Here is a 14,482-nt window from a genome sequence, read left to right as displayed (position 1 = left end):
AATGGCAACAGTTAGTACTGTAAATTTCTACTTTTTCAGACAGTGAGTGATGTGGGTCTTTTTCTGTCCACTATAACCAGACAAAAACATACGTAGTATGGAATAAAATGTCAGTTGCCACAGTGAATAGTGTTGCTGGTCTTTTACTGTCATCGAGGAAACCTATAAAGGGTACTTACTGGTCTCTTCTGGCTTTTTGTCAGAACTGGTGTCCACATTTGGGAGCTCTGTATTCCGTAGCTCAATACAAAGTGCAGGCATGTGAATTAATTTGGCCTCTGTAAGCTGAATCCTGACTTAATATTGTCCTTTTATAAAGGCATGCATGTTTTATGCTGAGAAATTGGAAGCTCAAGGAAGAGAAGAAGGGGCTGGGGTCTAAGGAAACGTAACTAATTCAAGAAATATGAACTGTCTGAATAACGTTCTAGGTAAAGGGACTTTAAAGAATGTCATGAACACAGGTTATTTGTATTTCAGTGTAGCAACTAGCCTTATAATGCAATTCATGGGTCTCCAATGGTCATTGCCTGTGTTTAATGGAGGTAGTTGGAAGGAAGCGTTCATGTCTCTATTAGGACTGTTTTCTCACAGTACTACTGTTTGAGAACTAGAAGAAAGCAGCTATCATCTGTGTTTGCAAAATGGATCTTTTTAATTTGCTATTTTTTATTTCTTTTCATAGAACCACCTAGGGTTGTCATCTCGCCTAAGAATCAAACTTTTACGGAAGGCTCGGAAGTGTCTATCAGGTGTTCTGCAACAGGTTATCCAAAACCAACAGTAGTGTGGACATATAACGAAATGTTTATTATTGGTTCAAACAGGTAGGGGCTAGCTATAGTTTTCTCTCTTTTTTTTTTTTTTTTTTCCTGTTTGTGAAAGAAGTTTTGAAGAATGCTAAAATATTCTGAGCATTTCTTCCACAGGAGTCTGTGAGTTTCAGGAACTTGTACCTCAAACTTCACCTTTATGGCTCTTTAATTTCAATTTGATGCTGTTCACCAAATGCACTGAAATCCTCTGAGAGATTAAAATAATACCAAATATTGTTGTTTATTGTAAGAAAAAAAACAATGATACTTCTTTGTAAGCCATCTGGTTGTGGGGCTGCTGCTGCTTGGAGTTGTGGACTTACAATTTTTTTTTTTTCTTATGTTCTCTGTTTATTCGCAGGTATAGATTGACCCCAGAAGGTACCTTAATCATAAGAAAGGCAATTCCAAAAGATGCAGGACTTTATGGCTGCTTGGCAAGTAACTCAGCTGGGACAGAGAAACAGACATCCAATCTTATCTACATTGGTAAGCATGAAAAGAAACAATGCAATGAAATTAAAGAGCAAACTAATACATGATTGGTGAGGAAACATTAATATTTACAGAGCTGTGCAGAACATTCCAGTAGAAATTCCTAAAAATTGAGGAAAGATGTTGAACAGCTCACAAATGTCCCTTTTGTTTTTTGTTCAAATCCAAGCAGTGTTGTTAGATATCTTGGGCTTGATATTTCTGCTTATTCTATTTTTGAGAGAAGACTAAGATCAGGTATTGAAGTAGGGTAACTGAATAGGTCTTTGGAGGAAACCACGTTTTTGTGAATTCCTGTAGTGTGTTTAGAATTCTGGAGTCCTGAACCATATCGTGTCCTCTAAACACCACAATAACATATGTTTTACTGAATTGGAATAAATTTAATAATAGTAGTGTACTAAAGCTCTTGATAACTAATATCTAGCTGAAGAGAGAGATACTCTGAGTCTTTTCACTTCCTACTTGATCAAGCTCTTTCATTTCTTTACTTGAATTCCTGTATATTATGCTCATGGTCCAGGTGCTCTGGACATTCCAAACTCTTCTTTTTCCTGTCTGTCAGTGTTTGGCAATCACCCTACGTGTTTTGCAAGTCTGTTTGATTTTTAATATAAATATTCTGTCCACCTAAAAAGAGAAAGTTAGTCTTTCACGATATGCATCTTAAAAAATGGTATATGCTTTGGATGAAGAATTCATTTCTTTTCTATATTTTTTTTTAGAGGCCCCAACATTGACCATAGTTCAAAGTGAAATTCTGGTTGCCCTTGGAGACACAACTATTATGGAATGTAAAACAACTGGAATCCCACATCCCCAAGTTAAATGGTTTAAAGGTGCATTTCTTTGTGTTTAGTTTATTTACTTAAGCAGTAGTATTTTAAACAGTGATCTTGAAGTGACTTCATTTTCTCAAAAGCTTGCGTAGTATTCAACCAGTGACTGACCTATGAAGTCTTCTGATCTAGAAGATGCAGCACATGACCTCTAGAGCATAAATTCTTGCTCCTGTTTAAATCCAGTGAATAAACATATCGTAACATAAGTAACAAGACAGAGTTGAGTCTCTTGCCTTCTTAAATAAGGTTTGTTCTTTGTCAGAAAATGTTCAGATACGTTACAAAAATCTCAAAGCATCTTTCTATTTTTGCCTTTGGATGTTTCCTCCAAGTTCTTTGCAAAGCCTAAGAATTTTTTATTTGTTCCTTCTTCCAAATTGCGGAGGTCTCTGCTATAATTTATTAAGTAGTGAAGCAGGCTATTGGGTATCACAAATGAAGGAGGTTTTTATAGTTAAACGGGAGTCAGAGAATCCCGTCTCAAAACTGATCCTTTATTCTCAGAAAAAGCAGTCAGCTGCTGCATGTAGTTGTGTGAACCACCTTCCTGACTATTTTCTGGAATACCAGCAGTCTTGTTTGGTAGATATTGCCAACAGATGGCTCATTCACTCAGTCTTTCATCTCTGACAGTGGCTGGAGACAAGCGCAAAACCTGTTGTGGTCTGTTTGCAAATAACCTTCCCTTAGAGTGAGCTGCTTCTGAACTCAGCTAGTTGATGATTGTCTCATATTCTAGAGCTGGAGTCAACAGGCTTTGGTACTCATCCCAAAGAGTACATATGGGCCAATTTTGAATGTTACACAATAATATTGTGGCTACTGCTGAGTGTGAGGTAGCAGAGCTGTTTTCTTGATTCTGCGGAGTTGCTCATTTGGTAAGGAGCTGGCAGACAAGTGATAGCCACACTTAATCCCTGATTTGGGAAGGAGAAATACAGTCTTACGTACTGTCCTAATGCTGATCTCCATCCAAAGTTACTTGGGTTTATATCCTACTTGTAAAATAAATAAATAAGAAGAAATTTGCAGTAACGAATTTTCCCACTCAGTTGAATGGAAGTCAGAGAAGTTATTTGCTAAGTGAATACAGTCATGTTGTGACATAGTCTCAAACTTGATGCTATTTTGTTGGAATAACTTTGGTAAATACCCTGTGATATTTAAGTTACTTTTTTCTGTCTGGACTTAGGTGACTTAGAGTTGAGGGCATCTGCGTTTCTCATTATTGATAGTCATCAGGGTCTTTTGAAGATTCAGGAAACACAAGATCTGGATGCTGGTGATTATACTTGTGTGGCTACCAATGATGCAGGGAGAGCCTCTGGAAAAATAACCCTAGATGTTGGCTGTAAGTAGCTTGTAATTTAGATAATAAATACTATGATTTCAGTATTTCTGTATCTGGTTATTGGTGCCCTTATTTATCTAAGCTTTTGTGACAAAAATGCATAGGTATTCAAATAGCTGTATATTCTAGGAACACCTTTTTAGTGGTGTTCATTAAGTTTCCTTGTCTCATTTGGACTCCAGTTTTCCTTCACTCTTACTTCTTTTGCAAAGCGTGTAAGTTATGATGAGGGAGAGAGAATGAGAGAGGAAAACTGTTCAAACCTCAACCTCGCATAGTTCTCAAGAAGAGGATTTGTTATACCAACTTAAGTTACCATATAAGGTTATTGTAAATTAGTCATTCCTCTCCTCTTTCCCCAATTCTTTGAATTGCCTGTGGCCTGACATGTCACGTCCGGTTATAAATGCATGTCCCTGTCAGGTACATGTGCTTTCTGGATAACAAGCCAAGCTCTTTCCAGGAAAGGAGGAACGTAACAATGCTAAAACCTGGGCATGTACTTTCTTCTGAAGGGGGTGGCTGTGTCTTCATGTTTTTGAGGTGATTAGCCCATTTCTGAGCTCCCCATTATAAACATAGAATATGCAAGGATGCATTTGCAGGGTGTTGTTGGATTTGGGAATCAGTTGTTAGGAGAGTAAATGTGCATAGTAGGATATAAATTTAGGTTGCCAATAGCATAAGCAGAATGCTAGTGTCATGTTGCTTCCCTGACTTGCTTTTTGTGTACTCCTTTTTTTCCAGCTCCCCCTGTTTTCACTCAGGAACCCAGTGATGAATCCGTGGACATTGGCTCAAACATCACACTGCCTTGCTATGTTCAGGGTTACCCAGAACCAAAGGTTAAGTGGAGGCGGCTGAATGGTGCTTCCCTTTTCTCAAGACCATTTGCAGTTAGTTCCATCAGTCAACTCAGAACAGGAGCTCTGTCTATTAATAGTAGGTGGACTGAATTTTTTGAGGAAAACATATTGTGAGGAAATATGACATATGCAATGCATTTAAGTTGCTATGCTACTTTATCATGTTCAGTTAACTTTGCTGAAATTTAGCATTTTTACAGAGATTCTGGTTTTGATACTGCCTGCATTGCTCTTGATATGCAGATTGTTTTCCCATGAATTTGAGAATTTATTGTGTTTGGTCATTTGACTTCACTCTTATGCATAGAAATAATTATATTTCTGTTAAATATATGTAGGTTATGGTCTCCATTGACATTGAAGAGTAGCAGATATTTTTCTTTTTTTTTTTTGAGAAGTGTTAAAATCACTGTTTTAGCCAAGTCCTAATTTGGGTAAATAACTGGAAATTCTGCCAGTGTCTTTGTGATTCCAGTTACCTGGAGCATTTCAGTCAACCAAACGTTAAATGGTATTTTTCTCTTTTCTTAATTAGCTATTTTATTCCCTCCTGAACGTGATCAGCATGGGTGAAGTAATTCCTCTCTACTGCGTGTATAGTGCATTAAATTTTATGTGATACACTGCTGTGTAGGCGTCTGCACACATAAAGAGAGATGTTGCTATGTATAATTTATGATAGTGTATGTATGTGTGGATATATAGTATACTATCATACACTATATATACATATTAGTATACACTGTATTAAAGCGTATACTGTATCTAAAGTGATGAAAAGTACCATATATATGTAGTACTTTTTTAGTTAAGCTCTCACAAAGTCATTGCTTCATTGCTTTGTGACCAATGGAAATGAATAGTCTGACAAAAAAAGTATTTTAAAAGTGAAAGATGTAAGCATAGGGTATAGGTATATTGAAACTTTTGGAAATCATTTAAGACACTGTAATCTGATCTTTTTTTCCTTCTTCTTCTTCTTCCAGATTTGTGGGTCAGTGATGAGGGGACTTACATCTGTGAAGCTGAAAACCAGTTTGGAAAGATTCAGTCACAGCCAGCCACAATCACAGTAACTGGATTGGGTAAGACTGGTTAATGTCAGTGACATCAGTAAAAGCAGCATTTCAGTACCTGGAACGTGCCTGGAATACATGATACTTGCTGGTATTTGTACAACAAATAGGATGTCTGTGTGCTGTATACATACACAGTGACAAATCTATATGCTTGTATCTTAGGCTACATTTGCATGTATGTAGTCTTCTACACAAACTGAAGCAGAAGATATTTGCATGATACATTATAATTGAATTTAGTGAATTTTGCATGTTTGAACATTGCCTTTTGACTGTCTACAATAATTTGAATTAATTCCGTCTACACTTTATTAAATGGACCTTTCAAAGTGATTTTTCTTTCATCTGTTTCTTATACCTAAGTAAATTTATTAAGGAATGAAAAATCACCATAGTGCTCAGTGCTTGTGATGAATTTCCGGCCATCTAATTCATCTTAAAAATAAAAAGCAGCAATGAAATTGCTTAGGGCATTGTGTTGATGTAATTGGGAAGTGATCCAAGAAGACTGTAAACATCCAGTCTTGACAATAGCTGTGCTATTAAGAAATTGTTTATTATCTCAGTTGGACAATTGGCAATAAAAGGAGGAAATAATGCTATGGAATGTATATATTTGTGGGAGCATAGGAATGGAGGTCCATCTGCCATCAAAGAAAACATTTGTTATCGTAAAACATGTGGTGGGAGTCTGTATGCTAGTGACATTTGATAGACAAGATGTTTTTACCAATTTAAAAGTGTTTTTTTAATCCCCATTATTTAAAAGTAACGTGCTGTGTGTGTATACAAGGGCTTTCCGTTGGATCTTTACAGAGCACACAGAATTTTTGGCCAGGTTGTTGACCTCTATTCTAAAACTTCAAGTTTTATGCCCAGAGGAAACCACTACTTACATATTGCCCTCACCAAACCTGCTGTTTTTATTCTTCAGTGTTTTGCCCCAGTGAGGAAAAATAATACATCAACTTGGTGTCCATGGAAACTTAAGTTTTCAAGGAAATACTGTATTGGATCCAGTTTCAGCTGGACAGCATCTTCCTTTTGCTGCAGTTCCTTAGCCTTAGGGTCATTTTATGTGCATTTCCTCAACTTTCTTTTCTCTCCTATGTTACCCCATCCCTTCACTTTGTTTCTTCTGCCTTCATCATTGGTGTTTCTGATACCAGAGCTCTCTCAAATACACTTTTTAAGTGTGTTCGCACTATCATGCTGTTTGACTGTTATGTTTTTCCCCTTCTCTTTTTTCTCTATTTAAATCATATGATTTTCACCATAAGAAACGTTTGTTCCACCATATGCGCATAGTACCTTGCACAAGGAGACCTTTGTCTGACACTGCTGCAAGTAGTGTTAGTGAAAGGACGAATAATAAAAGTTCAGATTTTATACTTTGCGTGATTTGCCTAATTGTTTTTCTAATTCTTTTTTTATTCAAGTTACACCTCTGATTGGAGTAAGCCCAGCCACAGCCAATGTAATTGAGGGACAGCAGCTCACTCTGCCATGTGTACTGCTTGCTGGAAACCCCATTCCAGACCGGAGATGGATTAAAAACAGTATGGTGGTAAGAATATTTTGTTTTATGTAAGATTCTTTGACAGAGGAAATCTGCAACTGACATTTTCATCCATGATAGCAACTTGGTAAAGTATTTCTCTTACCTGATTAATTTACAGAGGTTGATGCACAAATATACTAACAGATTTGACACTTACAAATAAAGATGTGGCACAAGATTGGGCTGGCTCACTGGAAGCAGGGATCCAGGTGTCTGAGACTGCTGAATTACAGCTGACTGCCTCAACTCAGCAGGAGCTGCAGCCTCCCTGAGAGCCGCCAAGGGGCTGGGTGTGTAAGGCTGCAGCTGCTGCTGAGTTTCTGCAGGGGCTGTCATTCCGAGTGCAGCCGTTCCCCCCGAGAAATGATAGCTGAGTACTGTTCAAAATAAAAAAGTGGAGGTATGGCATCCTCACCATTATGCCTCACTTTCATCACTGCCCATGCCTGGAAATTTAAAACTACAAAGTATAGATGAGGAAAGAGGGGACAGTAGTGGAGGATGTGAAGGTATAGAAATTAATTAGGAGCCAAAGTATTTGTGAATTGTCCTTTTTCTCTCTTCCCCTCCTTCTTTCCTTCTTCTTTTTTTTTTTTTTTTTTAATGTAACAGCAGTTTTATGTATTTTAGTTAGCTCCTGAATGTCAGCCTAAGACTCTGAATACAGGAATGCTAGTGGAGCATATCCATCAGAGTGACAAAAATGCTGGAATTTTGAATCCTTGGTAACTGAAAACTGTTTCTTTTTCCCTACCTTTTAAAATAAAGATATTGTAAAAATATCAGTAAATTTCTGTAGTTTTAGGCTTTTTTTAAGATACTGAGTTAAGATCCTGAGCCAATGGGATCAGATCAAATGTCAGCATCCCTGTATTGTGCACTCCTTTCTTAGTTGTGCACTGTTCAGCACTTGAAAGCATGTATGCTTTCTCTTTCTTTCCAGAGCATACCATTGCTAGTTTATAACTCCTGCACAAAGGAAGGTTGCATGCACCCAGTACCTGCGTTTGTTGTCTGAGTGAAGTTTCATTTCTTTAGTAGTAGCCAAATTATTGCCTTAGATCCCTATGAAGTCCTGCTTTTAATCTGGCTCACAAATTGCTCCTAAAGCTCCTTCTCCACGCCTGTAATTGAAAGAAATGACAGCAAAAATTTCTCACCTGAGTTTTCACATCTTATATTAGATACATGTCTTCTGTCACTATAGCTGCAAGTCAGTACCTGCTGATTTCTCCTCCAACAGCCACCTGTGAAATCCTGCCTTGACCCTTGTGGCTTCAAGGAGACCCAGCTCAATTACTGTTTACTGTCACCAAGCAGAACCCTGGCACTGTCTTCTCTTGAAGCTGCTAGAGTTTTCTGCTCAATTTTGTGCCACTGCGAGTCGTTCGCCTTTTCTTTAGACTGTGTAGGTGCAATGGACACAGGCTCTAACTTCTGTGAGAAAAACTGGCAGGATGCTTCTCTCGGAGTTGCTAATGCCTCTATATAGTAGTTTTTTGTAATTCTAAGCACATGACGAAAGCTACAGTCCAATGGAAGTATTGAAGTGAATTCCATTTAGAGAAGGATGCACCTTTATCTGAATGGGGCATGACTGAAACAATTTCTCACTCTGACACTCTCTCTGTAAGGCAAGTCCACATTACTGAGCTTGTTGTAGGCAGTGCTGTTCCAGTTGATTGATAAAGATCCCTATAATTTTTTTATGTTGCTATAGGATATATAATTTTTTAAAAAGTACTGTTTCTTGCTGAGAGTTAGAACTCTTCATTATCTTTCACAATAAAGGGATTTTAAGTGTTGCTGCTGCCAGCACTTAAAACAAAGATATATATTATCCTATCTGCCAAACTTGGGCAACATCCTCAGAAGGGGAATGTATACTTCAGAGCTGGTTGCTTTTTCCTGAAGAACAGATAATTTAAAAAAAGGCGAAAGAGTAAAGACAAGTCACGCTGTATCCCAAAGTAAATATTGTGAAACAAGTGTTTTCTTCAGTAAAACATTGCATCACTCTTTCGGCAGCTGGTTCCCAGTCCCTACATTAATGTTCGCAGTGATGGAAGCCTGCACCTTGAAAGAGTTCGGCTGCAGGATGGAGGTGATTATACCTGTATGGCAAGTAATGTCGCTGGAACGAACAACAAAACTACTACTGTTAACGTGTATGGTGAGGAACACTGTTTTCTTGCTTTGGTGCTAGTTTCAAGATGAGAATGCATTTCTTACTAATAGTAGCTCTGACTAGAGCTTTTTCATTAAAGTTATACTAATTTCTCAAATTTCCTCTTTGTAATGATGTTACTTTGTTTAGCAATGTGGAGAGAATTGGGGTCCAATGCACAGAAGAGAACTATTTGGTTGAGACTGTTTTTAAAATAAAAAAAAACCCCACCGTTTTCTGGTATTGAAAAATCTTCCTTTTTAAACATCTATGAAGATCGTGCTTTGCAGACTTCATCTCTAACTTTATTAACAAAACAGGCACAAGTGGGAGTTTACTGGAAAGCCATGCCAAGTGCTGTCAGAGGGATTTCATAACTGATAAAAGGAAGCACAACTCATGGGAGTATTGCACTTAAAATAAATTATGAGTTTGGCAAAACTTCTTTTTTTTAACAGTATCCAAAATTATACTGACAGGAGGACAAGTGTTAGCATTGTGGTAACCCATCTGTATTTCAGCTGCAGATTCTTGTATTAACTGTGTGGGGGGTCACCACCACTTCATTGTTTACAGCCTGAAATGTTCTCATGTGTCGAATTAATCATGGGAGACTTATTTTAAGCTTCACTGAAGATGCTGGAACATCCTTTAATGTTAAAATAGCTGTTTTTGTTAATACACGCAATTACTCATTGTCTGATAAGGTCTTCCATGTGAACAGTAGTTTTGGAATTTTTCAGAACTTAAGGACAGAAATTGACATATATACATAAATATATATATATATTTTTAAATCTCTCTTTTAGATGTAGGATATACAGGTTGCTATACTGAGCTTTTTCGCTCTGTTGTTAATTCAAAACCAGTTCAGGTAGGCAGTGGAACTGGAGTTCTTGTTACCTTGTTTGTGATTTTGTGAAGTGTTTTGGTGGTTTTAATCAAGTTCCTTTGACAGCAAGTCCAATCCCTGCAGAAACCATCATTGCAGTTGCCACAGTCTTCTAACATTTATAACAAAGACTGAAGGAGCTTGGAGAGTGATCAGCTCTCTCACTCTTATATCTGGTCTGTTCAAAATACTGTCCATTGATTGAAATGGATTCAGCACCAAAAATGCTGAACCCATTCTTATGAAACGTGCTGTCTAGGATGGATGGTATACAGTATTCTTTCAGGAAACCTGACCTAAAATGTCATCAGAGGATACTGTTGCAAAAACTTTCTGAGATGACCCCAGTCAGCTAGGTGAAATACCTACAGTTAGTTGAAAACTACATGTACCTAATCCAGTGATTCCCCCATGGCTGATTTGTTTTATTATGAACAGGCATCTAGTTGTAATGAAAGACTGGATAGCGTAGGACAAAGTGATTGGTGTGTGTCAATTTTGGCGTTCAGAGAACAGACAGAAAATTCCCCCTCCTGGCTCTCTGTATGAAATAGTAGCTGAATACGCAGAATTTATTATAGGAGATATGCCATGGTTTGAAATTTGGGTTTTACCTGTGTTTAATATATGTATTTATTTTTAGTTCTGCCTGTTATTCAGCATGGACAGCAGATATTCAGTACCATTGAAGGAATCCCAGTAACATTGCCATGCAAAGCAAGTGGAGTTCCTAAGCCGTCTATTGTCTGGTCCAAGGTAACTTCTCATCTTCAAGCTGTTCATGATGAAAGATAAATTGAGCACATCATTTAGCTGTAATCAAAACTATATGCAAGAAAGGCAGCCAAAAACCTTTATCGTGAGGGACCTGGAAATCTCTATTTATTCACATCTGCTTTTGTTTCTTAGAGCAATCATTTCTGGCCGTGGTCCAGGTATAGATCAAGGTTCTGTTCTTTGGAGAGGCTTTGCTGTATCTTTCTATTTAGAAATTGTTAATATTCTTCTTGTGAGTTGATTTTTTGAGATTCGGAACTTGCCGCAGATTGAAAGTTCAGTTTTGTTTTGGAGGTTTACTTTAAGGTGACTTTTTTTTCTCCAAGAAAAGCACGTATAAAAATGGCATTGTGGTGTTAACCATTTGTCACTTTTCAGTCATGTCCCTGACAAGAGATCCACTTATGAGGAAGGAAAAGCATTAGGTAATGGTTCCAGGGCTGCAGTTTGAAACCTCCTTTTGAAAATTTGGGTTGAGGTCTAAGAATCAGGCTGAGATTATTGTTTTTGTTTTGTTTTCTTTTTCTCTCCTACTTGAACAACATAATTTCTGATAATAACAGTTATTTGGGGTATGTTACAGCTTACATGACATTGCTGTGAATGCTCTTGTGGCCCGCGTGACATTGCCATGAATGCAGTGTTGCCTCAGAAGTTGCACAGATGTAACTGATTGGGACCTTGTGAACAAGTTTTTTAAAAAGCAGGGATAGAACCCAGTAAATGGATTGGTTTGGCAACGAGTAAAACACAGTAGGAATGAGATGCAGTGAAAGATTATCTTTCTACTTAATTATCAAATACAACTTTGTATACACACAAGGAAGAATCTGCTGACTGAGAAACAACATTTTATACAAAATCTGTTTCTGCAGTGGAATTGCACTTCAAAATTGATTCATTTGAAATCTTGAAAATTTTCAAGAATTACGGTCTGGAAAATATAAAAGGTTTTCTGCATAAGAATCCCTGTACTTCTGCTCTTGCTGCTGCTAGAAAGTGAGCTTAAAAAAGTGATAAGTTTGTCAAAGTTAATTAATTTATATGGACAGAATTTTGGGATCTTAGTTAATTCAGAGTATTTTTCCATCCCAGCTATAAACAATAGAATCAGTACTGTAATGTAAATTAGAGTATTTAAACTCAGTTTAGTAAGACTGCTTGCAAATTGTTTGGTCTACAAAACTGCATTAAAGAGCATAAAGCATACTGCACAGTGAAAAATCTGACCCAGTGTTATATTAAAAATACAGCTGTTTTCATACAAAAGGGTCACAACAGTGGGTTAAACTAGGGGAGCTACTTGAGGGCCTGACAATTTTTACATACCTTTAACAGTGTGTGTTTTCATTAGATTTTTTATTTTATCTCTGTAAACTTTGACTTTCATTGAATTAAATGCTTGTAATTTATTTTATTTTAGAAAATGCATGCATTATGGGCTTTTTTTGTTTGTTTCCACAGAAGGGAGAACAAATTCTTCCCAGCAACATGAAATTTTCTGCAGGGTCTGATGGAAGTCTCTATGTAGTTTCACCAGGGGGTGAAGAAACTGGGGAGTATGTGTGCACTGCAACAAATGCTGCTGGTTATGCTACACGGAAGGTCCAGCTAACTGTCTATGGTACATACAAGTTAAAACCAAATACAGTGTCATTGTTCCCCCTTCTGCCAATTGAGCTCTAATTTAGGCTGCAGAACCTGTTCAGGTGGTTGTTCTGGAGTAGGATACCTGCAGTGCAAACCGGATTTAAGATAATCTCTAATTAGTGCTTTTGACTTTGGATCTAGTGATCTGCTACATACTAGGTTTTACAAATGGCTAAGATTAAAAGACCTATCCTGCCACCATTATGATTCTCTTAAAATCTCCTGTTACCTGTCACCATGTGTTTTTGGACTAGGGAACTTGGGCATATCATAATTTTATCTTGTATGACAGTGGATAGGAAGCATCTGTACAGAAATAGAAGTTCCTGCTGATGGAAGAGAAGAATGAAGATGCATTAGTCCCATCCTTCACAAGTCTTCCTACCATCTCCCAATACTATCAAAAATTTGGTTTAGATGAAAGTTTGGGCTTGCTACACAAGGCTCTTTGGCTTATAGGTATTGGCACTGCAGTGTGACATAGTTCAGGTATTGGTCGCAAGCGACCTGTGTAGTACAGAGCTCAGCATACATGAACTGTGTGTGTTGACTACTTAAACAGCTTCTCGGGCAGCAAGCGCAGCCTTGCTGATACTTGTACTATTGCATCAGCCAGTGTCTGAGCTAGTGAACTTGGGTACATCTGCATTATGGTGTTTCACAGCAGCAAGTCCAATGCAGGCATGTCATTAAAAATAGAATTGTAATGTTATGTACCCGATATAGAAAATAGATGTTTAATCTGAAGTAAAATTTTATGGTGTTACCTTTGTACAAATATATGTATTCATTACAGTTTCTTAACATGTTCCATGTTATAGTGAAACCTAGAGTGTCCAGGCCTGGAGACCAGCAAGGAAATGCCTATGATAAACCCATGGAGATCTCAGTAATTGCAGGGGAAGAGATCACACTTCCATGCGAAGTAAAGAGCTTGCCACCTCCCATAATTACGTGGGCTAAAGAAATGCAGCTCATATCTCCATTCTCTCCGAGGTAACAACGTTTGATGAAAACCAAAGAAAATGAAATTACTTCTAAGCTTTCAAGGTTTTGGAAGGGTATACAATTTTTAATTGCCTCATGATCAATCAAAAGGTATTAAGTTGTCCTTTCTTTTCTTTCATAAGGACCCTGTTTCACTAGGTCTTGAAATTCTTTTCCCAAACTGAGGGGAAAGTTTCCCAAACTTTCCCAAACTGTCCCCTTCTGAAAGATACTAAAGCTATGTATCATGGTACAGACTCCATTCCAGTAAGTGTTCGTAAGCAAAGACAGAACTTCAAAATTCACTCTGAGTTAGCAAACTCAGGAGGCCAAGGTCAAGGAAGATCCCATTATATTTATACTGTGGTGGTGCCCTGAGACCCACATAATCTGTGTCTGATTTTAAATCTTTAAAAATGTATTTTTCTTTTCTTTAGCACTTCATATTTATGCTCAGGGGAGCACTGTCTGTTTTTCATATGAAGTATGGTCCACCAGTGGAATACAGATGATGATAAATGTTTGGGAGTGCTTACAAGGGCTCCTATCTTGCTGTGTTTTGGATCCAGAAACTCTCCAGTCGTTCATGAAAATATGAAAACATAATTAAATGCTCATAAAAATGTTGAGCTGACAGCTTTGGAGACTGAAGAGTTGGGAAGAGACTTGTCTTGTCTACAGAGTGGACCATGATATTTGATTCCTTCCTTACTATTTTGGTGTGGTACAAAATAAAGGAGACAAAAACTAGGTGATTCTTTTCCCCATGTCCCCAGTTGAAGTGTCAGCGCTGTCACAGGGGCTGCTAATGCTTTCTAGTGTCCAGGATAGCCAAGAGCAGGTAAAGGCTATGGCTATATTCCTAAACCAGGGAACAGCAACTCTGACCAAATGCACACTCTAGAGATTGCTGTGCCGGTTGTCTAATGTCTCTCAGCGATTCCAGTGCAATGGTGAGGAATCATACAGACCTCAAAGTGAGTCTGTTGCCTTTGTGGAA

The 14,482-nt window shown here is 37.8% G+C and overlaps 1 protein-coding gene across 3 annotated transcripts in view; it reads left to right on the top strand.

Moving 5' to 3' along the window:
- The window catches only part of HMCN1 (hemicentin 1), a 189,191-nt gene that overhangs the window by 69,557 nt on the left and 105,152 nt on the right, over positions 1-14,482 (top strand). For all 3 annotated transcript variants that reach the window (XM_026101129.2, XM_026101130.2, XM_026101128.2), the window contains exons 12-22: positions 686-827; positions 1,177-1,304; positions 2,036-2,149; positions 3,345-3,503; positions 4,251-4,445; positions 5,356-5,454; positions 6,888-7,015; positions 9,038-9,182; positions 10,712-10,824; positions 12,310-12,469; positions 13,317-13,491. In XM_026101129.2, the coding sequence (XP_025956914.2) occupies positions 686-827; positions 1,177-1,304; positions 2,036-2,149; positions 3,345-3,503; positions 4,251-4,445; positions 5,356-5,454; positions 6,888-7,015; positions 9,038-9,182; positions 10,712-10,824; positions 12,310-12,469; positions 13,317-13,491 (1,558 nt within the window). The remainder of the gene's footprint in view (positions 1-685; positions 828-1,176; positions 1,305-2,035; positions 2,150-3,344; positions 3,504-4,250; positions 4,446-5,355; positions 5,455-6,887; positions 7,016-9,037; positions 9,183-10,711; positions 10,825-12,309; positions 12,470-13,316; positions 13,492-14,482) is intronic.

The sequence above is a fragment of the Dromaius novaehollandiae genome, chromosome 8, assembly GCF_036370855.1.
Source record: "Dromaius novaehollandiae isolate bDroNov1 chromosome 8, bDroNov1.hap1, whole genome shotgun sequence".
Classification (NCBI taxonomy): Eukaryota; Metazoa; Chordata; class Aves; order Casuariiformes; family Dromaiidae; genus Dromaius; species Dromaius novaehollandiae.
The sequence above is the reverse complement of the archived record's forward strand: the minus strand, read 5'-3'. Positions and strand labels throughout refer to the sequence as shown.